Source organism: Ranitomeya imitator, chromosome 1, assembly GCF_032444005.1.
Source record: "Ranitomeya imitator isolate aRanImi1 chromosome 1, aRanImi1.pri, whole genome shotgun sequence".
Taxonomy (NCBI): Eukaryota; Metazoa; Chordata; class Amphibia; order Anura; family Dendrobatidae; genus Ranitomeya; species Ranitomeya imitator.
In genome coordinates this window covers 1116158486-1116178487 of record NC_091282.1, presented here as the reverse complement: position 1 = coordinate 1116178487, position 20002 = coordinate 1116158486, and the positions used below count along the sequence as shown (strand labels likewise).

Genomic DNA, 20002 nt, shown 5'->3' with positions numbered 1-20002 from the left:
CTCTTCAAGAAAGCCTACAGCCTGCAATAACCATTCTGCCGCCTTGCCATCGCCAGAGCCGGCGCCTCGCCATCTCCAGAGCCGCCGCCTCGCCCCTACCTTCCCCACTATCCCATAGAATTTAAGTCCGCAAGGACAGGGTCCTCTCCCCTCTGTACCAGTCTGTCACTGTAAATTTGTTTACTGTAAACGATATCTATAACTCTGTATGTAACCCCTTTCTCATGTACAGCATCATGGAATTAATGGTGCTATATAAATAAATAATAATAATAATAAAAAATAAATAAATATATATATGTATGTGTATCAGATCTATCATACTAGAAAGCAACACAGGAATATACTCTGAAGATTTACTGTAATTTTTCCTTACCTGCATAGTGAATCACACTCTAAGGTTGGCCTGATTGTGCACATAAGGACCAACACTTGGTAACAACCTTTGATTTCATACCTCTCTCATCTTGAAGAATGCCATTCCGGTCAGCAACGAGTCAGAGCCGGCCTGATGCTGGGGTCCTATCCGTTCCAGCTCCAGTTGTTCAGCCACTTCTTGCAATCCACCCTGACAAGAGACACCATGATTAGACCTCAGCCAATATTCAGTTTGGGGAGGGCACAGACACGGACTGGTTACCCTGTAAGCTTAAAACATCCTTTACTCACTAACATCTACACAACCCTAAATATATAGCAGCAAAGGAGAAACAGAGTTTTTCAATTGAGAGCTGGATGCCTAAAATCCTTTGGCCTCCTAAATGTTTGTTTAGTAGGCCGGCTGTCAGTGTACATGACCTGAAGATCAAGTATAAGGCAGGCTGGCCACACGTATGAAGCCTCGACTGGCTGCGTGTCCAGTGGCCAGCCATCTCTCCTCACAGTGTGCCCAGACAAGCTTCTGTTCTGAATTGGGAGAGTGAAGAAACCACTACCAGGTACATCTGATTATTGCACGAATTTCAACTACCCAATCATTCTATCCCCTGACGTCTGATATCATGGAAGAGTCATGAGGTCTTCATACCCTTGTGGATGCCAGATCCTGCAAGTATGGATTAGTTTGTCTGGCATATATCTAAAATGTTAGAATGGGGGAGAGGGTCTGTGATCAGCACCCTAGTGAGTCCTCTCTAGAATAAAATTGGTCATACATATTAAATAGGGTTTGAAAAGGTGAAGTATGGCACACAGATTTACTCAGACTCTCTAGGACTGCCCCTCAAACCCAACATTAAATACATTCCCCAGAATTGAACACGAGGAAGGAAAAAGTAGTGGAATTATGGAAATCACAGGATCAATAGGCAGGTTAGTAAGCAAATGGTGAAAAAAATAGAAACTAAATTTTCAGAACACTAGAGCGGTCTGGTGAAGGTCTCAGGACCAAAAAACTTCACCACGTTGGATTGTCCTATACATTTACAAAGTAAAACGCTGTATTATGAGCCAGGTCAGTTCTTAGGGGATGGAATAGTTAGCTCGCACAATTTAAAGGGTATGTATCACTTTATTTTTATATGTTTTACAAAAGTGCTATTGATTATTGGTTCACCTGGTCCTTCGACCCCAGCAGACCACTCAGAACATCAGAAAATGACACTGGTGTGCTCCCAACCACAGAGCGGTGTATGGACTCAGCTGAAAGCCTACAAGCCCATACTCCATTCTGTGTGCAGCCTGATGGACCTCCTCCTGCTCTGTGTTCATGCAGCGCTGGTGCTCGCTAATGTCGCTATCGCAGCAGTGTTCGGAGCGATGCAGAGCTCTGGATTTGGGGAGTTACCGATTGGCAGGAGGTTAATGATATCACAAATACATTTCATTTATAGAAGCAATTCAAAGTCTTGGGCATAATTACCAAAATCTGTCTTGCACCAAAAAGTAGTTTTAATAGCTGGTAATAAGAAACAGATTGGGATCTACTGTATATGTACGCACCTTTAAATTTTTGCAGCTTTTCATGAGATATTTAACATCGTAGATCACAGGAAAAAATAGACGTAGAATTTCAAAGAAGTCTAGCTCAACCTCAGGAAGATTGGAGTTAGTCAGTATCTTTATTAGATAGCCAAAATCGTATCCACTGCAAAACAATAGCAAAGAAAGAAACATTGGGGATATTTTTTTAAAGATTATTTCATAAAATTAGAAGAGAAAAGGCAATTAGAAATATACTATTAAAGTGAACCGGTCTTTAGAGTCATGCAGCCCGCACAGCAGAGAGAAGATACTGCGAAAAGCGAGCGTCTCCCCGTCCGGCTCCACATGACTGAATGATTTACCCAGTGCCATCCAGAGGGGTCCTGTTCTACGGCTCATGTAAAAGAAACCCCTTATGGCAGACAGGGGCCTACTGAAGGACCCTCGTGGCCTCCATCTTTGCCCTCCTATAGGTTTCACAGCAGATCATTATTTCTGGTATGTATATATAACTGACGTATGGCAATATATTGTACAAGCTGATTTAAGATTCTTGAAGGACTAAAAATAATAATACAAAAAATCCAAATCTCTCTTTTCCCAAGATGAAAACAGAACAAAGAAATTGAGAAAAAAAAAAATCATTAGATTTGGTAGCGCTACATCCAATCAAAATATGAAGATTAACCCATACGGAAAACAAGGAGATTTATTTAAAAAAAAACAAACAAAAAAAACGCTAAATGTTCTGCTTTTCAATCATCACACCTCACCAAGAAAGTAATTAAAAAGAGATTGAAATGTCATATGTACCTCAAAATGGTTACAATAACTACAGCTTGTACATTTTTCTGTACATAGTGTTTTCAAACGTTTTTATTGGTATTTTCAATTTTAAACAGGTAGAAATGAGAGAAAGGGGAAGGAAATAAACATAGGGTAGGGAAAAGGAAAGGAATCCCCAAGTGAAATGGGGAATGAAATATCAGGCATTAGAAAACAGACCATAAAATGGTAGCTTAAATATACTACATATATATGTCACTAACAAAGGGACGAAAATAAATTAGTCTTGCGATGCAGTATAGTAAAAATAAGCATTAGCAATAAAGAAAAATGTTGCTTAATAACTAGGCCCAAGAGAATAGACAAAAGTATACAAGTCAGAATTAAAGTAGCCTGTGCGATGAAGTAGAATAATAATAAGCATTTACAGTAAAGAAAAATGTTGCTTAATAGCTGGGCCTAAAAAAGAAAACAACAATATACATGTCGGATTCAAAGTAGCCTAAGTATAGAGATATACTGTATGAATATGATGCCTACTTATAAACACAATAAGTGGAATATCAGATAACGTCGCTGAAAAGTCAATATTATATGATGCTCAGTAATATTAGTATACACGTTTTTTATAGCCTGTGAGATAAAAGTAGATTAAAGGTCGCATAATGTGTGAAATAATGCCTGCCCAAGTCCCAGAGTGCACATGGCACCCCTAAGACCTAGTGGAGGAAAGTTCGGTTTTGATCCAAGAAACAAACAAGTAGCGAAAAAAATAAAAAATAAAAACTTTTAAAGTGGAATTAAGTTGTTACAGCTAGTCAAATAACAGATCTTTGTAGATTGTTCAACCAGAACAGTTACCCTTCAAGTTGTTGGTAGGGAACTGGATGTGGCTTCAGAGGAGTTGATTCCAATGCGTTTTCTGTACATAGTAAAGAGAGTGGTGTCCCAGAAAATTATAACTGGTTCCACAAAAAAAAAAAAAATACAGACTATTATACCGTTATGTCAACGGAAAAATAAAAGAGTTATGGGTGTTGGAAGACCGGGAAAGAGTGAAGCCAGTAGGAGGGAATAGAAATATAATACAGAAGGGGAGTGAAGGTCACAGGAGAACAAATAGAGGGCTCGTACGGATAAAAGGCTCATGGCTCCATTGTTTCCTACTTTTCCAATAGTGTGATCAGGGATATCCTCACAGTGCTCACAGTGAAGCCGTCATCTCACCGCACAAGGCCGGTCACTGAGGGTAAAAATCGTCCTAGGAATCTACTAAAGCAGGACTGACATCACATCCTTCTCAGAAGTACCATTAATGGTCACCAGTACATAAGAGGTCATAGATGGCGTCTACATGGGCGATGGCTAGAAACAACGTCAGATCTGACCTGACATTACTCGTGGTCATAAGGGGGCTACAGAGATAGTGTTTAGTGTAAACCCTGATACTCCAACAAATGGACATAGAGATATTGGTGTAAATGCACAACACTTTACACAAAATGGCAAATTTGGCTGAGAGCCACAATATTAATGCGTGCAGCAGCAGCAGCAAGCCTCTGGGATGTAAGGCTACGGTCACATTGTCAGAACAAATCCAGCAGCAATACATGAACAAAAAAGTTGAGCAGACAATTTGTCGACCTGAAAAAAACTGATTTCAACTGTTCCAGTTTTTTTTTTTTTTTTTAACATTAAGGGTATGTGCACACGATGCGGATTTTGCTGCGGATCTGCAGCGTTTCCGCAGCTGCGGATCAGCAGCAGTTTCCCATGAATTTACAGTACAATGTAAACCTATGGGAAACCAAAAACGCTGTGCCCATGCTGTGGAAAAAAAATGCGCGGAAACGCAGCGTTTTATTTTCTGCAGCATGTCAATTCTTTGTGCGGAATCCACTGCGGTTTTACATCTGCTCCAATAGAAAACTGCAGATGTAAATCCGCAGCGGAATCCGCAATAAAAACGCAATAAATCCGCAGTAAAAAACGCAGCGGTTTTGCACTGCGGATTTATCAAATCTGCTGCGGAAAAATCCGCAGAGGACCATTCTACGTGTGCACATACCCTAAAGTCTATGGAAAATGGATCTGTTAAACAGCCATCCATTTTTTCCCTGTTAAGAAAAAGGATCTATTTTTTGTTTACTGGATCAGATTCAAATCGATGACTACATGAACGTTCCAGTACTATATGTTAAAGTCGTATTTGGATCCTTTTCAAATGGGAGAAGAACAGATAACTAATAAATGGTTCCATTTCCTGTGGAGTTCAATGTCAATAAAATGGATCCAGCTGAAATCAGAGTTTTTCAGGTTGACAAAAAAGTTGTGTCTGCTCTACTTTTTGTCACCGGATTACTGCTGGATCCGTTCTAAAGGATGATTATTGGACATGTGAACATAGTCTAAGTCTTTATTCTTCTTCTTGCTTGTTGCTGGAGCTATATGACAACATCTGACATGTCAGTGTATAAAGCGGTCAGGGGCAGTAACCTCCCATTGTGAAGAATCACCTACGGCGCAGTGTATGCCTTGTCCTGTGCGCCTCTGTGCACCACACTGTCCTACACAATGAAGAGGGCTGATCAGCAGCCGACTGAATAGTTTATGCCTGCAAAAATATAATTGTTGTCAGCAACACATCGTCCCGGGGGAAGTGCTAAAAAAAAAAAAAAAAAAGATGTATGGGGACAGAATCATTGCATTACCATATAGTTTGTGTAGGTCTGTGTGAACAGGCCCTTAAACGCACAACAAATTACTATACCACTGCCTGTCTAAATGCACCTCACACGTATAAACCCATCAGCCACACAACGCATGAAGCTACATATACTGTCTACATCCGTCCGCCTCCAGAGCTGGGAACGACCAACGGTGGGACATTGATAATGTATCCTAAGTTTAGGTCATCCATATCAAAGAAGTGGACAACCACCAGCTAAATGTGCCAGAGGGGAGCCATGCTGTTAAAAAAGAAGGCATACTTGCCACCACTGTCTGCCCACCGCTCCGATAGTCTCTGCTAGGCTGGGAGTAGGGACGTTACTGATAAGTAGCAATCAGACCACTGCAGCCAATCAGTGGCAGCAACCATCAGCTCGCTGGAGGCTGGCAGAGTCTGTCACAGAGGCAGTGATGGAGCGAGGAGCAAGTACAAGTATGCCTTGTTTTAGCATCATGGCTCCCATATGGCACATTTAGCATTTGGACAAAAAAAACAACACAATTCCCCTTCTCAAGTAAATTTTCACCTTAATACATATGCAATAAATGTCTGATTGTGTAAGGATTAGATGAACAATCACTGACCTGTGGAAAGAAAGCCATTTCACCCCTTCACAAAGCACCACCCCAGAAGTCATGAACAACTCTGCAAAGTAGTGAGTTTCAACGCCCTCCTCTTCATGTTTCTTAAATTGGATCCCAGCTGAAGAGAGCAGCTCTATGGAGTCTTGTGCATACATGTCTTCCCTGGGGAAAGACAAGGAGACTCATCAAATTAGATGCCTCCTGCACATAAGTATAAAGCCATGTGATGAGAGAACCGAATCTGCAGGTCTACTTTACTGGCTACAAGAAGCCAAGGAATGGCAACAAACACTGAAGGAACAGCTAATGTTACTCTTAAGGCTATGTGCACACGTAGGTTCGGGTCCCTGCGGGTTCTCCCGCAGCGGATTTGATAAATCTGCAGGGCAAAACCGCTGCGGTTATCCCTGCAGATTTATCCCGTTTTTTCTTGCGGTTTCCGCTGCGGGTTTTACTCCTGCCCTTGTTTTACTATTGATGCTGCATATGCAGCATCAATAGTAATGTTAAAAATAATGATATACTCACCCTCTGACGTCCCGATCTCCTCGGGGCTGCACGCGGCGGTCCGGTTCCAAAGATGCTATGCGAGCAGGACCTTCCTGACGTCACGGTCATGTGACCGCGACGTCATCGCAGGCCCTGCTCGCATAGCAACCTGAGACCGGACGGCCGCGTGCAGTGCTGGGAGGTGAGTATAGCATTATTTTTTATTTTAATTCTTTTTTTTTTACCACAAATATGGTTCCCAGGGCCTGGAGGAGAGTCTCCTCTCCTCCACCCCGGGTAGCAACCGCACATTATCCGCATTACTTCCTGCATGGTGGGCACAGCTCCATGCGGGAAGTAAGCGGATCAATGCATTTCTATGTGTGCAGAATCGCTGCGATTCTGCACAAAGAAGTGACATGCTGCGGGTTGTAAACCACTGCGTTTCTGTGCGGTTTTTCCCACAGCATGTGCACAGCGGTTTGCGGTTTCCCATTGGTTTACAGTTCACTGTAAACGCAATGGAAACTGCTGCGTACCCACAGCATCAAAATCGCCGAGGTTCCGCGGTAAAAACCGCAACGTGTGCACATAGCCATATAGTTTGCACACAGGGAAATTTTCAGCGAAAAGACAAAGGGGACATCTTCATTAGAGCCTTTTTTACTGATAAACTACTGCAGAAAAATTGTGCTTCTTATGATGTTTATGCGGCGGCTTTCCAACTTTTAGGAACGTTGACAGAACTTTTCAGAAGGATGAAATGTACCGAGATTAGCAGAAAAATGCAGCAATCTCATCAGGAGGTGGGCGCCTCTTACTCCAGCGAACACTGGATCAGGACTGCCATATGAAACGCCAGTCATGATGATTTCCCCTCAAAGTATATCTTTCTATGAACCCTGCTGTTCTGTTCGCATTTGCTATACACTTGTACTGTTCCCGGGTCAATATGACCCGACCTATTAATTCTTGATTTTTAGCTACTCTAAGTGTTTTATTTGAATACTTTTTTTCATTTTTATACTGTAGGTGAACATGGTTGATCATAAACAAATGAAAATTTAAAAATTTAAACTTAATAATTTATTTATTTTTCATAAAAAGGTTACACAGGCGCACTATGTCCCGGAACACAGCAAAATATTTCCGGGACATAGTGCGCCGGCGCATGCGCACTAATGCTTTTCGGCTTTCCCAGCAGTTGGGCAAAGCATACTGCCCGTGCGCAAGGCAAGATTGCTTTGCGCATGCCTTAACTAGGGAGGAAAGCGAATCAACGGCAAGTCAATTTCGCGACCAGTGTGCGGCCAGCGGGAAAAAAAGGGGTTCATAAAAGACCCGAAAACACTGCACATATGACCCAAAAAAGGACCCGCCAAATTCAGGTGACAGGTTCTCTTTAAAGCATTCAACTCTGAAGTTCACGATTGGGAAGTGACAAACACAAGACGTTAATGCACTCCACAACCATTCTGTATTACACCAGGTTACTACCTTGGCCTCCACAGAAGAATAAAGTGTTGCCCCCTGCTTAACAATAAAAGGACAGCCCCGAAACACGTCAACATTTGCAAAACTGCCGATTAGTGAGTAAAGAATAATTATAATGAAGATAGCATTCTCTAACTGAGGCATATTTGTGCCAACGTTTTACTAGAGATTTCACCTGCTGCGATGCAACAGAGAGGGCGATATACACAGCAAAGTCAAAGCAAAATCCACATGCCACAGCATTTTTTTTTTTTTTTGGTGGGAGAGCTTCACTCCTGATAGTTTTGCACCCACAGAAGGCAATGAAATTACAAAAGTGCATATTATGGTAGTTTTCCAGCTTTCCCCTAGGTCAGTTACTAAATAAGCAACACAGATAGAAGAGGGCCCCTGTGCAAAAAATAGTATATGGGCCCTTCTGCAGTCCAATAACGATAATGTGCCCTCTTTATGTGTCCGTGAAAGAAGATACCTTGGAGGTGATGGTGGCCCCCTTACCTCTTGGACTCCTGTATTGGCTGCACCTCAATGACATGTCCGCTCCCGAGATCCTAGCTAGTGATGAGCGAGTGTACTCGTTGCTCGGGTGGTCTCTGAGTATTTGTAACCGCTTTAGTTTTTGTTGATGCAGCTGCATGATTTATGGCTGCTAGCCAGCCTGAGTACATGTGGGGGTTGCCTGGTTGCTAGGGAATCCCCCCCATGTAATCAAGCTGTCTATCAGCTGTAAATTATGCTGCTGAGGCAACGAAAACTAAATCTCCGAGCACTTACAAATACTCGGAGACCACCCGAGCAACGAGTACACTCGCTCATCACTAGTCCTAACTACAACCATGGCCTTCATTTTGTAGTCTTTTCACCCAACCATAGGGGGAGAATGAGGATCAGTCACTGTAAGGGTCACGCGTACTAAGAAAACATGGCATGTCAAAACATGTGGAGCCACGTCCCTAATTGTGTGGCGGCTGGCTAGACATTAGTGGGGCAAAGAACACATGGTTGTGTCTTCAGTTACCACCTCAGTGACTGACGCTTCATAAAAGTGAGAACATCTGAATCATATTACTCTGAGGGGTCTCGTGTTCAGTACAATGACCCCAACAAGGCCGGGCCCCAATATGGATGTGACCTGGTGGGCGATCACACAATCTTATTAATACCCTGCGGGATGATGCTTACGTTAAATTAAACTTAAAGTTGAACTGCCACGTGGAGGTCCCTGGTGGGTATTCTCCTTGCTCGTTCATAAAGGTGAGCCCGAGCTGAATTATCTTCAGTAAGTCCACATTACAGCGCAATAGTTGGTACTGATAGTCGGCGTTGCTCCTGAACTCTCCGATTGGTCTCGCAACTACCCCTGGAAATTCAGTGTCCTGGGAGAAAAAGAAGAACACAATGTGTACAAGAATTTTTCCCTATCAAGGTTTGATTTATTTATTTTTTTTAGTGCAGATTGCATTCACTAAAGGGGGCAATCCCCGAATGCACACAAAGAATAGTCAAAAATGATTATTATTATTTTCTTCTTTTAGAGAAGAATTACAAAACCCACCGCACAACATAACATAGCACTAGTGTATCACTGTCTGTAGAACCGCCAGATCGTGTACAGACACGTATAGACAAGTAATGGTCCATAGAAAAATATTATATACAGTGGGGAAAAGAAGTATTTGACACTCTGCATATTTTGCAAGTTTTCCCACCTACAAAGAATGGAGAGGTCTGTAATTTTTAGCGCAGGTATATTTAAAGAGACAGAATCTTTAAAAAAAAATACAGAAAATCACATTGTATGATTTTTACATAATTAATTTGCACCTTAATGCATGAAATAAGTATCTAATACATTAGAAAAACATAACTTAATATTTGGGATTACGTAACAAACAGGCAATCCCTGCATGTGTTGCAGCTGTCCAACAGCCACGGGGACTCGAACATATTTTTCAAGCATGCCGAAGACACTCGGTTATCACAAGAGCATGCTCAGATAACACCTTATCCGAGTCATCACTAATCGCAACCTTTAATAGGTGGCACTGGCTTTCTTCTCTTGGAGAAGAGCACACCGCTGCCCGTCAGATTACACTGGATGTGGAGTGCCCGCTAGGACCGTGGGGTACTTGGAACCGGTCCGGTTCTTAAAGTGATGTGTCTCAGTGGCAGTGACCAGGTCCGTGGCCCTGGGCGTCCAATAAAAGGGGGATTAACGGAAATGTGGTGTAGTAGTGATGCCACCTGTGGTACTCGGCCAGGGAAGGCCAACGTTGCTTAAAGGGGTCCACTGGGGATGATGGTATTGCAGCAGAGGTGGTATAGCTCCCCACAGGTAGATCTTAGTCTCCAGGACTGCTGGTGCAGATGGTAAGGGATGATAGATGGTGAAGGGCAGGAAAGAATTGGAGGACACAAGGTTGCAGTCTCTTTACCTTTTACTGATGACATTCAGATACACAGATTACGGGCAGTCTATGGAATCCAGGCAGCCTGGAAGTGATTCGGAGTCCCCCTAGCCAGGTGGGGTTGGAAGCCTTCCTTACTGCGCTGTATTCTCAGTCCCTTGCTGCCTGAGGCTTCACACAAGGTCCTCTCTCACTTTGTCCTTTTAGGTGGACACTACCCACATGGCAGGCAACTCGAGCCTTTTTACAGGTGTCCCTCTCTCGTATTGACTCAGGGCTCTATATGCTGCCCTGCCTTCAGGTGCCAGTTGACAACCGCTGGTCCTCTGTCCACACATGCCACTGAGGCATGTCACACTTAACCCTATATGTGCACAGGTCTGACAACCTTTGCCCCACTTTTTCATGTCACGGACTATTTAATGATCTAGTGATCCCCAACCAAGATTATCGGTCCACCTGATCTAATAACCTTACTCTGTTCTGTAACTGAAGAAGGTCTGATGTAAGACCGAAACGTTTTGCTTACTACTAGTGTGGACAACATTAAATTATCTGATCACTTAATTTGAGTGCTGAGTCTCTTAATATATGTTAATGGTGTGGGAACCTACTCTGGCACCTACAAGAGCTGTGCACACGCCTATCTATGAACTCTAGTGCCAGCTCCTGGAAGCAGCGATCCTAAAAAAAAAATCAATATAGACCCTTTAAATAACACTGCCACATGACTTGGGATAAAAGCCGAACCAGCATACAGGATCAATCAAGGCGCGTTAAGGATCAATAATGACTTTTAGGATTGCTAACTCCAATAGGTGGCATTGAGATCAAGTCCTCTTCCTCTCTGAAGAAATAATTTGCATATATAATTGCCTAGAGGAACATTGCATGGCTTATAAGTCTCCTCAGACTGGCATGACAGGCCTGGCATGTGACTCTCCACAAGGAGAAGCCACTTAGACTCCATAGAACATGTTTCACTGCACCAAAGTCCAGTGGCGGCAGCTTTATACCCCTCCATCTGACACTTGGCATTGTGCTTGGTGATGTATGGCTTTCAGGCAGCTGTTTGGCAATGCATACCCATGCCAGGAAGCTCCCAGTGCACAGTTTTTGTACTGATGTTAATGGCAAATGAGGTTGGACTTTGCAGATATGGAGTCAGCAGAGCGTTAGTGAACTTTACGCACTCTGCTCCTCAGCACACGGCGACTCTGCTCTGTAACTTTACGTGGTCTTCACTTCGTGGCAGAACTATTGTGGTTCCTTCATCTTTCCATGAAGAAAGCTCTTTGGGCTCTTTAGATGAGCCATTCTATCACTAATATTGGTACACGCAGCCGGCACTGCGAGGGGCTGGGCGTTATACACCGAGGTGCAGGGACTGAGTGGAAAACCCGAAATGAAGGATTGAGAAGTGTGTCCCAATACTTGTTCTCACATAGTATATACTGTCTGTAGTCTAGGGGTTTGTCTGATTGTGATGGTACCATATTTTCTCTACTTAGTGAAAACTTTAAATAAAACCTTTTTTTTTTATTTGTAACCCTTCTTTAATCTGACTTCAGTTCTGTTGACATCTTGTTCTGACCCTATATAATTAAAATCTCCTGACATATATGTGTAATGTAGAAATTGGGGAAAAAACGTGGACTTATTCTGCGCTGCTGAATAACTGAAGATCCGGGTATATTAAATGTATACACAAATGTACGATACAGACACTTCAAACCTTAAAAGAGAGGGTTCAAATGTTGGCGCCAATGTGAATCCTCCATCTATTTCAAGGTCTGAGGTGTCTGTATCTGTACATTAGTGGTATTTCCCGATGACGAAGTCTCAGTACTTTGAAACGAGTTGAATAAAACCACATTTTATTTAATATACTTCGGTTATTCAGCAGCGTAGAATAAGTCCACGTTTTTTTCCCAATTTCTATTTATCTGGTGGCCGTTACTGGATCTGTGGATCTGCTGCAGTGAATATCTCCTACGAGCTTAATATATAGCTCCATCTGGTGAGAGCAAGTTGATTGTTTTAAACCAATGATATTTTGGATAGACCCTATTTGCGCTATTTTCTCCATCAGCATCTACTTGATATGTGTAATGTACACAGGCATCTGGTCACTAAACACGGGATGAAGCACTGATGGACCGACCGCTCCTACCAGCGATTCAGCTGTTCCAAGTCAATAGAGCAGGTCTTCCTCTTCCGGGCTGCTCTGTTGACTGCCTGCATCATGCTGACTGACCGCCAGTTACCCGCAGTTAGGCAGTGGGGAGCCAGCTGTCAATCGGCATAACATCGGCAGTCACGTTCCGTCCACAAAGCAGAGCAGAAGAGAAGCCGCTGATCTACCGATGTGACGTCAGCGGAAGCCACTCAACTGCCAGCAGGAGCGACCTGTGACCACTCTGAACTGGCAAAGATTGGCACCTAGCTTGACAGGCAGGTAGTTAGCAACTAATTATCCTGTTAGTTCTTAGGCCTGTATGAAAAATTTAATTAGTCCTTTATAATCCCTTTAAGGGGGCCAAACTGTCCTGACCTTATAGGGCTCGGACTGCTGCTGTCAGTAAGAGCCAGACTGATACCCGGCTCTTGTGTTTTGCCCACAGAGGGGGCCCCATAGTGATAATGTAACAAAACCAGAAGTGGTGTGAGCCGAATTAAATAAGGATCTATATGGCTGGAGATGCGAGAGAGTTACCGATATTTTAATCATACAGTAATTAGGCTTTATTTACAAGTCATTTGTAACAAGTAGGTGAGAGAACAGCAGAGAATGTTTGGTGCACATCCGCCTACATGTTCTACCTCATCAGTAGAGACATACATATACAGCACACCACAAGGCCCAGGATTAGCAGGAATAATCCTCATCTCATCATATATTCAATGCACAGCAGCCAGATCAGAGACACAACCCCTACACATACCATTGCCACATAATTATACTTGCGTATAACTTGACGGATTCTCTTCATCTGTTCATCCAGGTTGCAGGCCCAGACCTCGCAGATGCGCTGGCTGTGGTCCACAGTCGCTGCCGGCATAGTGGTCCTGGGGGAGGGGCTCAGAGGGAGGCATCAAAATGTCGCTCGTGGCCACAGAAGTGTTTCATAGGTGGAGGGCTGGGTTACTTCTATGAAGCTGAAAAGTGAGAAAGCAGAAAAGTGAGCTGACATGACTAGAGGCGAGGCACGTGCACACATCACAGATAAGAGCAGATTTTCCAGACAGACCATACCAGCATGGTGGGGGAGATTTTACAGACTCGTATTCACGTGTTGTGAAGAAACCCCAGACCAGAAATTGCGCTTTGAAACTGAAACCCGCATGAATGTCATTTCTCTGACTGAATTTACCTCAGAATTCAATCTCTGCACTCCAAACTCCATGGTGAGAATGTGCAGCAATAATTCACTCTCGTGACGATTTCAAGTCCATGGCAAAATTTCTGCTATGGATTTTCATTGCAACATGTGGATGAAATTTTACAAACGTGCTGTGTCCAGACCCTAACTAGTCGTAAATTCAGTATTTGATGCTAGAAAAAAGAAGAAAAAAAAAAAAAAAAGAGAGAGGGCTACCATGTAATGCATAGATGGGCTGGGTTTGCTAAGGTCAGAGCAACTTGTATGTGGCCCATACAACTGAAGGCCCCGACATATTATAATGACATAGGTGGGTTTGGCCAACAGTCTAATGTGTACTGGGGGTCCCGGATAGAAGATGTTTGTGAGTTACGATTTGGCGTGTTCAAATACAGGCTCAAGATCCTTTTCTTCTCTGAGGGTGCTTTCATATTGTGTTCTGTGTCCCCGTCGGGACATACGTCTGAAATACCTCCGCAAAATGGGGCACCGAAGGGGCCATAGACTGTAATGGTGACAGCAGAGTGAATGGGACCTGTGCCGTGAACTTTATTCAGGAGTGTACACCTACAAGAAGCGCACACTCAGATGCAGACTACTACGTCTTAGGGTCAGCCTCATGTAGGAGTACACTCCCGAAAATGGTGCACAGCAGAGCTCACGTTCCCCAGGCCGTCACCATTCCAGTGTATGGCCCCGCACACATCTGGACGCTGTTTTGAGGGCGATTTCAAACATGTGCCCAGATGGGGACTCAGAACGCCATGTGAAAACACCCTCGCAGGTAAGCAGCCGCAAGAAATGTCTGGCAGCGGCTCTCACAGAAAACACAGGAGCGCTAGATAGCTGCCGGCTGAACGATCGGCCGATTGCCATCCAAGTTCTATGGAGGCTTTAAAAGAGAAGTTCCAAATATTATGACACGTCACTCCTTCAAATATTAGGTGCTCAGAGAAGGGATGCCAACCCCTATATCTATATATATAATTGACTAAGGGTTTTTCCGTCTGTCTGTCTTTCTGTGTCTGTGTCTGTCCTGGAAATCCCGCGTCTCTGATTGGTCGAGGCCACCAGGCCTCAACCAATCAGCGACGGGCACAGTATCGACGTAGAAATCCCGCGTCTTTGATTGGTCGAGGCCGCCAGGCCTTGACCAATCAGCGATGGGCACAGCGATGATGATGCCATAAAGATCATAGAAATCCCACGTTTCTGATTCAGCGACGGGCATAGTATCGACGTAGATGTCATAATGGTTGCCATGGCGACGATGATGTCATAAAGGTTGCCTCGACCAATCAGCGACGGGCACAGTCTGCCGCGAATTCTGGAATCATCATTGTCTATATACTACGGGGACATGCATATTCTAGAATACCCGATGCTAGTAATAAAATAAATAGAATCCGGCACTCAAGAAAATTTTATGAAAACGTATTCATTTATTTTTGTTCCCAAATTCATTTATAACGTTTCGGTCTTTTTGACCTTTATTAGACTTGGATATAGAAAGAAAACAGAGAAAAAAATATAAACAAAAATCCACATTGAACATACGAAAAGTTCACAATGCAATTGATACAACATGATAAGTCTGTAATGATCCAAAAAAATATTCATCATTTTTTCATTTAACATAATTCATCGACATTTCACGAAATTTCCAAATATCTCCAACACGGCCCGATGTAGCATTATTCTGAACTATGATTATTCAATTTCACAACGTAGTTCCAATAAACTTCACAAAAACAATAATAGTAGTAAAAAAACTGAGCATAATTCATGATGAGGTAATTCATATAACGTAATTCAAAAAAGAAGCCTCATATATTTCATATATTTCACCGGTAATGGTTTTCACTTCACAGGTGTGCCCTGTCAGGTATAATAAGTGGGATTTCTTGCCTTATAAATGGTGTTGGGACCATTAGTTGTGTTGTGCAGAAGTCTGGTGGATACACAGCTGATAGTCCTACTGAATAGACTGTTAGAATTTGTATTACGGCAAGAAAAAAGCAGCTAAGTAATAAAAACAAGTGGCCATCATTACTTTAAGAAATGAAGGTCAGTCAGTCCGAAAAATTGGGAAAACTTTGAAAGTGTCCCCAAGTGCAGTGGCAAAAACCATCAAGCGAAACAAAGAACCTGGCTCATATGAGGACCGCCCCAGGAAAGGAAGACCAAGAGTCACCTCTGCTTCTGAAGATAAGTTTATCCGAGTCACCAGCCTCAGAAATCGCAGGTTAACAGCAGCTCAGATTAGAGACCAGGTCAATGCCACACAGAGTTCTAGCAGCAGACATCTCTACAACAACTGTTAAGAGGAGACTTTGTGCAGCAGGCCTTCATGGTAAAATAGCTGCTAGAAAACCACTGCTAAGGACAGTCAACAAGCAGAATAGACTTGTTTGGGCTAAAGAACGCAAGGAAGGACATTAGACCAGTGGAAATCTGTGCTTTGGTCTGATGAGTCCAAATTTGAGACCTTTGGTTCCAACCACCGTGTCTTTGTGCGACGCAGAAAAGGTGAACGGATGGACTCTACATGCCTGGTTCCCACCATGAAGCATGGAGGAGGTGTGATGGTGTGGGGTGCTTTGCTGGTGACACTGTTGGGGATTTATTCAAAATTGAAGGCATAGTGAACCAGCATGGCTACCACAGCATCTTGCAGCTTCCTGCTATTCCATCCAGTTTGCGTTTAGTTGGACCATCATTTATTTTTCAACAGGACAATGACCCCAAACACACCTCCAGGCTGTGTAAGGGCTATTTGACCAAGAAGGAGAGTGATGGGGTGCTACGCCAGATGACCTGGCCTCCACAGTCACCAAACCTGAACTCAATCGAGATGGTATGGGGTCAGCTGACCGCAGAGTGAAGGCAAAAGGGCCAATAAGTGCTAAGCATCTCTGGGAACTCCTTCAAGATTGTTGGAAGACCATTCCCAGTGACTACCTCTTGAAGCTCATCAAGAGAATGCCAAGCGTATGCAAAGCAGTCATCAAAGCAAAAGGTGGCTACTTTCAAGAACCTAGAATATAAGACACTAGATTGTGGCCCAATTCTAACGCATCGGGTATTCTAGAATATGCATGTCCCCGTAGTATATAGACAATGATGATTCCAGAATTCGCGGCAGACTGTGCCCGCCGCTGATTGGTCGAGGCAACCTTTATGACATCATCGTCGCCTTGGCGACCATTATGACATCTACGTCGATACTGTGCCCGTCGCTGAATCAGAAACGCAGGATGTCTACGTCCTTTATGGCATCATTGTCGCTATGCCCGTCGCTGATTGGTCGAGGCCGCCAGGCCTCGACCAATCAAAGACGCGGGATTTCTACGTCGATACTGTGCCCGTCGCTGATTGGTCGAGGCCGCCAGGCCTCAACCAATCAGAGACGCGGGATTTCCAGGACAGACAGACAGAGACAGACAGACAGAAAAACCCTTAGGCAATTATATATATATATATATATATATATATATATATATATATATAGATACTTTCAGTTGTTTCACACTTTTTTTTAAGTATATAATTCCACATGTGTTAATTCATAGTTTTGATACCTTCAGTTTGAATGTACAATTTTCATAGTCGTGAAAATACAGAAACATCTTTAAATGAGAAGGTGTGTCCAAACTTTTGGTCTATACTGTAAATCACATACTTGTGGTCATATGACTGCCTGCTCTCACCGCTGACACCAGACAATTCTGACAGTGTGCGGTGCGCACACTGTGAGGACTCAGCCGTCTGCAGTCACTGAGAGAGACTATTGACTTTTAGCAAAATACTGGAAAAACTTTGAGCTCTCTGGTTGTACCAAAGCAGTTGCCGAGCCTCTGCCTGCCCGACTATTTCCCACCCAGCCTCACCTCCCTCCGCTAGACTGACAGCTCATTGTCTGTGTAATAAAGACACGAGATGTCTGTTAAGCAGGAGACAGTAGGGTTGAGCAGAGCACCTTTGCATAATTTGCATATGAATTAGACAGCGATTTTTCAGTCCGCGCACAACGAATTACAATAAAGTAAAGATATGGAAGGGAATAAGAGTAATAAGACCAGTATGTAGAGTTTGGGTGAGGTGGCTTGGGCAGACATATTCCCTATAATGACTAAGGAATTTTTCACACGTCACACCTTCCTGCGTTCTATAAGTGAGAGCGATTCCTAGACGGATGACCGACCTTCCATCTATGGTCAGGAATCCCTGTTGTAGGAAAGGCCATGCATGCAAGTGTCACTTGAACTCCTTGTGTTGATGGAGCAGAGTTCAGCAGAACAAGAATGGACCTCCCGACGTGTACATGATGATGCACATTACCACATGGCGTTTTTGCAATACTTTTAGGCCTGTTTTTTACTCAAAATTCCAAAACCTGGCAAACATTTACTTCTGTAAAAGGCAAGCTGACTTTCATACTACATTAGCCACATGTGACCCTGGAGCCTTGATTTATAACTGTATTGCATAGATCAGACACTGGGGGCAGTGTAACAAGTAATAGACTGCTATTCCATACAATGACCCCATCTGTACAAACATATGCCAAGGTGGGCTCCAGTGCAGCCTATACATACGCTGGGTCACTAGCCTACAGCTGGGCTCCAGTGCGGCCTATAGATACGCTGGGTCACTAGCCTACAGCTGGGCTCCAGTGCGGCCTATAGATACGCTGGGTCTCTAGCCTACAGCTGGGCTCCAGTGCGGCCTATAGATACGCTGGGTCTCTAGCCTACAGCTGGGCTCCAGTGCGGCCTATAGATACGCTGGGTCACTAGCCTACAGCTGGGCTCCAGTGCGGCCTATAGATACGCTGGGTCTCTAGCCTAAAGCTGGGCTCCAGTGCGAGCTATAGATACGCTGGGTCACTAGCCTACAGCTGGGCTCCAGTGCGGACAATAGATACGCTGGGTCTCTAGCCTAAAGCTGGGCTCCAGTGCGGCCTATAGATACGCTGGGTCACTAGCCTACAGCTGGGCTCCAGTGCGGCCTATAGATACGCTGGGTCACTAGCCTACAGCTGGGCTCCAGTGCGGCCTATAGATACGCTGGGTCTCTAGCCTAAAGCTGGGCTCCAGTGCGAGCTATAGATACGCTGGGTCACTAGCCTACAGCTGGGCTCCAGTGCGGACAATAGATACGCTGGGTCTCTAGCCTAAAGCTGGGCTCCAGTGCGGCCTATAGATACGCTGGGTCACTAGCCTACAGCTGGGCTCCAGTGCGGCCTATAGATACGCTGGGTCACTAGCCTACAGCTGGGCTCCAGTGCGGACAATAGATACGCTGGGTCACTAGCCTAAAGCTGGGCTCCAGTGCGGCCTATAGATACGCTGGGTCACTAGCCTACAGCTGGGCTCCAGTGCGGACAATAGATACGCTGGGTCACTAGCCTAAAGCTGGGCTCCAGTGCGGCCTATAGATACGCTGGGTCACTAGCCTACAGCTGGGCTCCAGTGCGGCCTATAGATACGCTGGGTCACTAGCCTACAGCTGGGCTCCAGTGCGGCCTACAGATACGCTGGGTCTCTAGCCTACAGCTGGGCTCCAGTGCGGCCTATAGATACGCTGGGTCTCTAGCCTACAGCTGGGCTCCAGTGCGGCCTATAGATACGCTAGGTCACTAGCCTAAAGCTGGGCTCCAGTGCGGCCTATAGATACGCTGGGTCTCTAGCCTACAGCTGGGCTCCAGTGCGGCCTATAGATACGCTGGGTCACTAGCCTACAGCTGGGCTCCAGTGCGGACAATAGATACGCTGGGTCTCTAGCCTAAAGCTGGGCTCCAGTGCGGCCTATAGATACGCTGGGTCACTAGCCTACAGCTGGGCTCCAGTGCGGCCTATAGATACGCTGGGTCTCTAGCCTACAGCTGGGCTCCAGTGCGGCCTATAGATACGCTGGGTCACTAGCCTACAGCTGGGCTCCAGTGCGGACAATAGATACGCTGGGTCTCTAGCCTACAGCTGGGCTCCAGTGCGGCCTATAGATACGCTGGGTCTCTAGCCTACAGCTGGGCTCCAGTGCGGCCTATAGATACGCTGGGTCTCTAGCCTACAGCTGGGCTCCAGTGCGGCCTATAGATACGCTAGGTCACTAGCCTAAAGCTGGGCTCCAGTGCGGCCTATAGATATGCTGGGTCTCTAGCCTACAGCTGGGCTCCAGTGCGGCCTATAGATACGCTGGGTC

General features: G+C 44.6%; 1 protein-coding gene across 10 annotated transcripts in view; it reads right to left on the bottom strand.

Annotated features, from left to right (window-relative positions):
• The window catches only part of CNOT7 (CCR4-NOT transcription complex subunit 7), a 57998-nt gene that overhangs the window by 27722 nt on the left and 10274 nt on the right, over positions 1-20002 (bottom strand). For 4 of the 10 annotated variants that reach the window (XM_069744405.1, XM_069744407.1, XM_069744406.1 and 1 more), the window contains exons 2-6: positions 13361-13574; positions 9190-9383; positions 6025-6186; positions 1942-2086; positions 458-568 (exon numbers count right to left, since the gene is read on the bottom strand). In XM_069744405.1, the coding sequence (XP_069600506.1) occupies positions 458-568; positions 1942-2086; positions 6025-6186; positions 9190-9383; positions 13361-13477 (729 nt within the window). In that variant the 5' untranslated portion in view covers positions 13478-13574. The remainder of the gene's footprint in view (positions 1-457; positions 569-1941; positions 2087-6024; positions 6187-9189; positions 9384-13360; positions 13575-20002) is intronic. The other 6 variants (XM_069744411.1, XM_069744409.1, XM_069744410.1 and 3 more) reach the window with 3 other exon arrangements.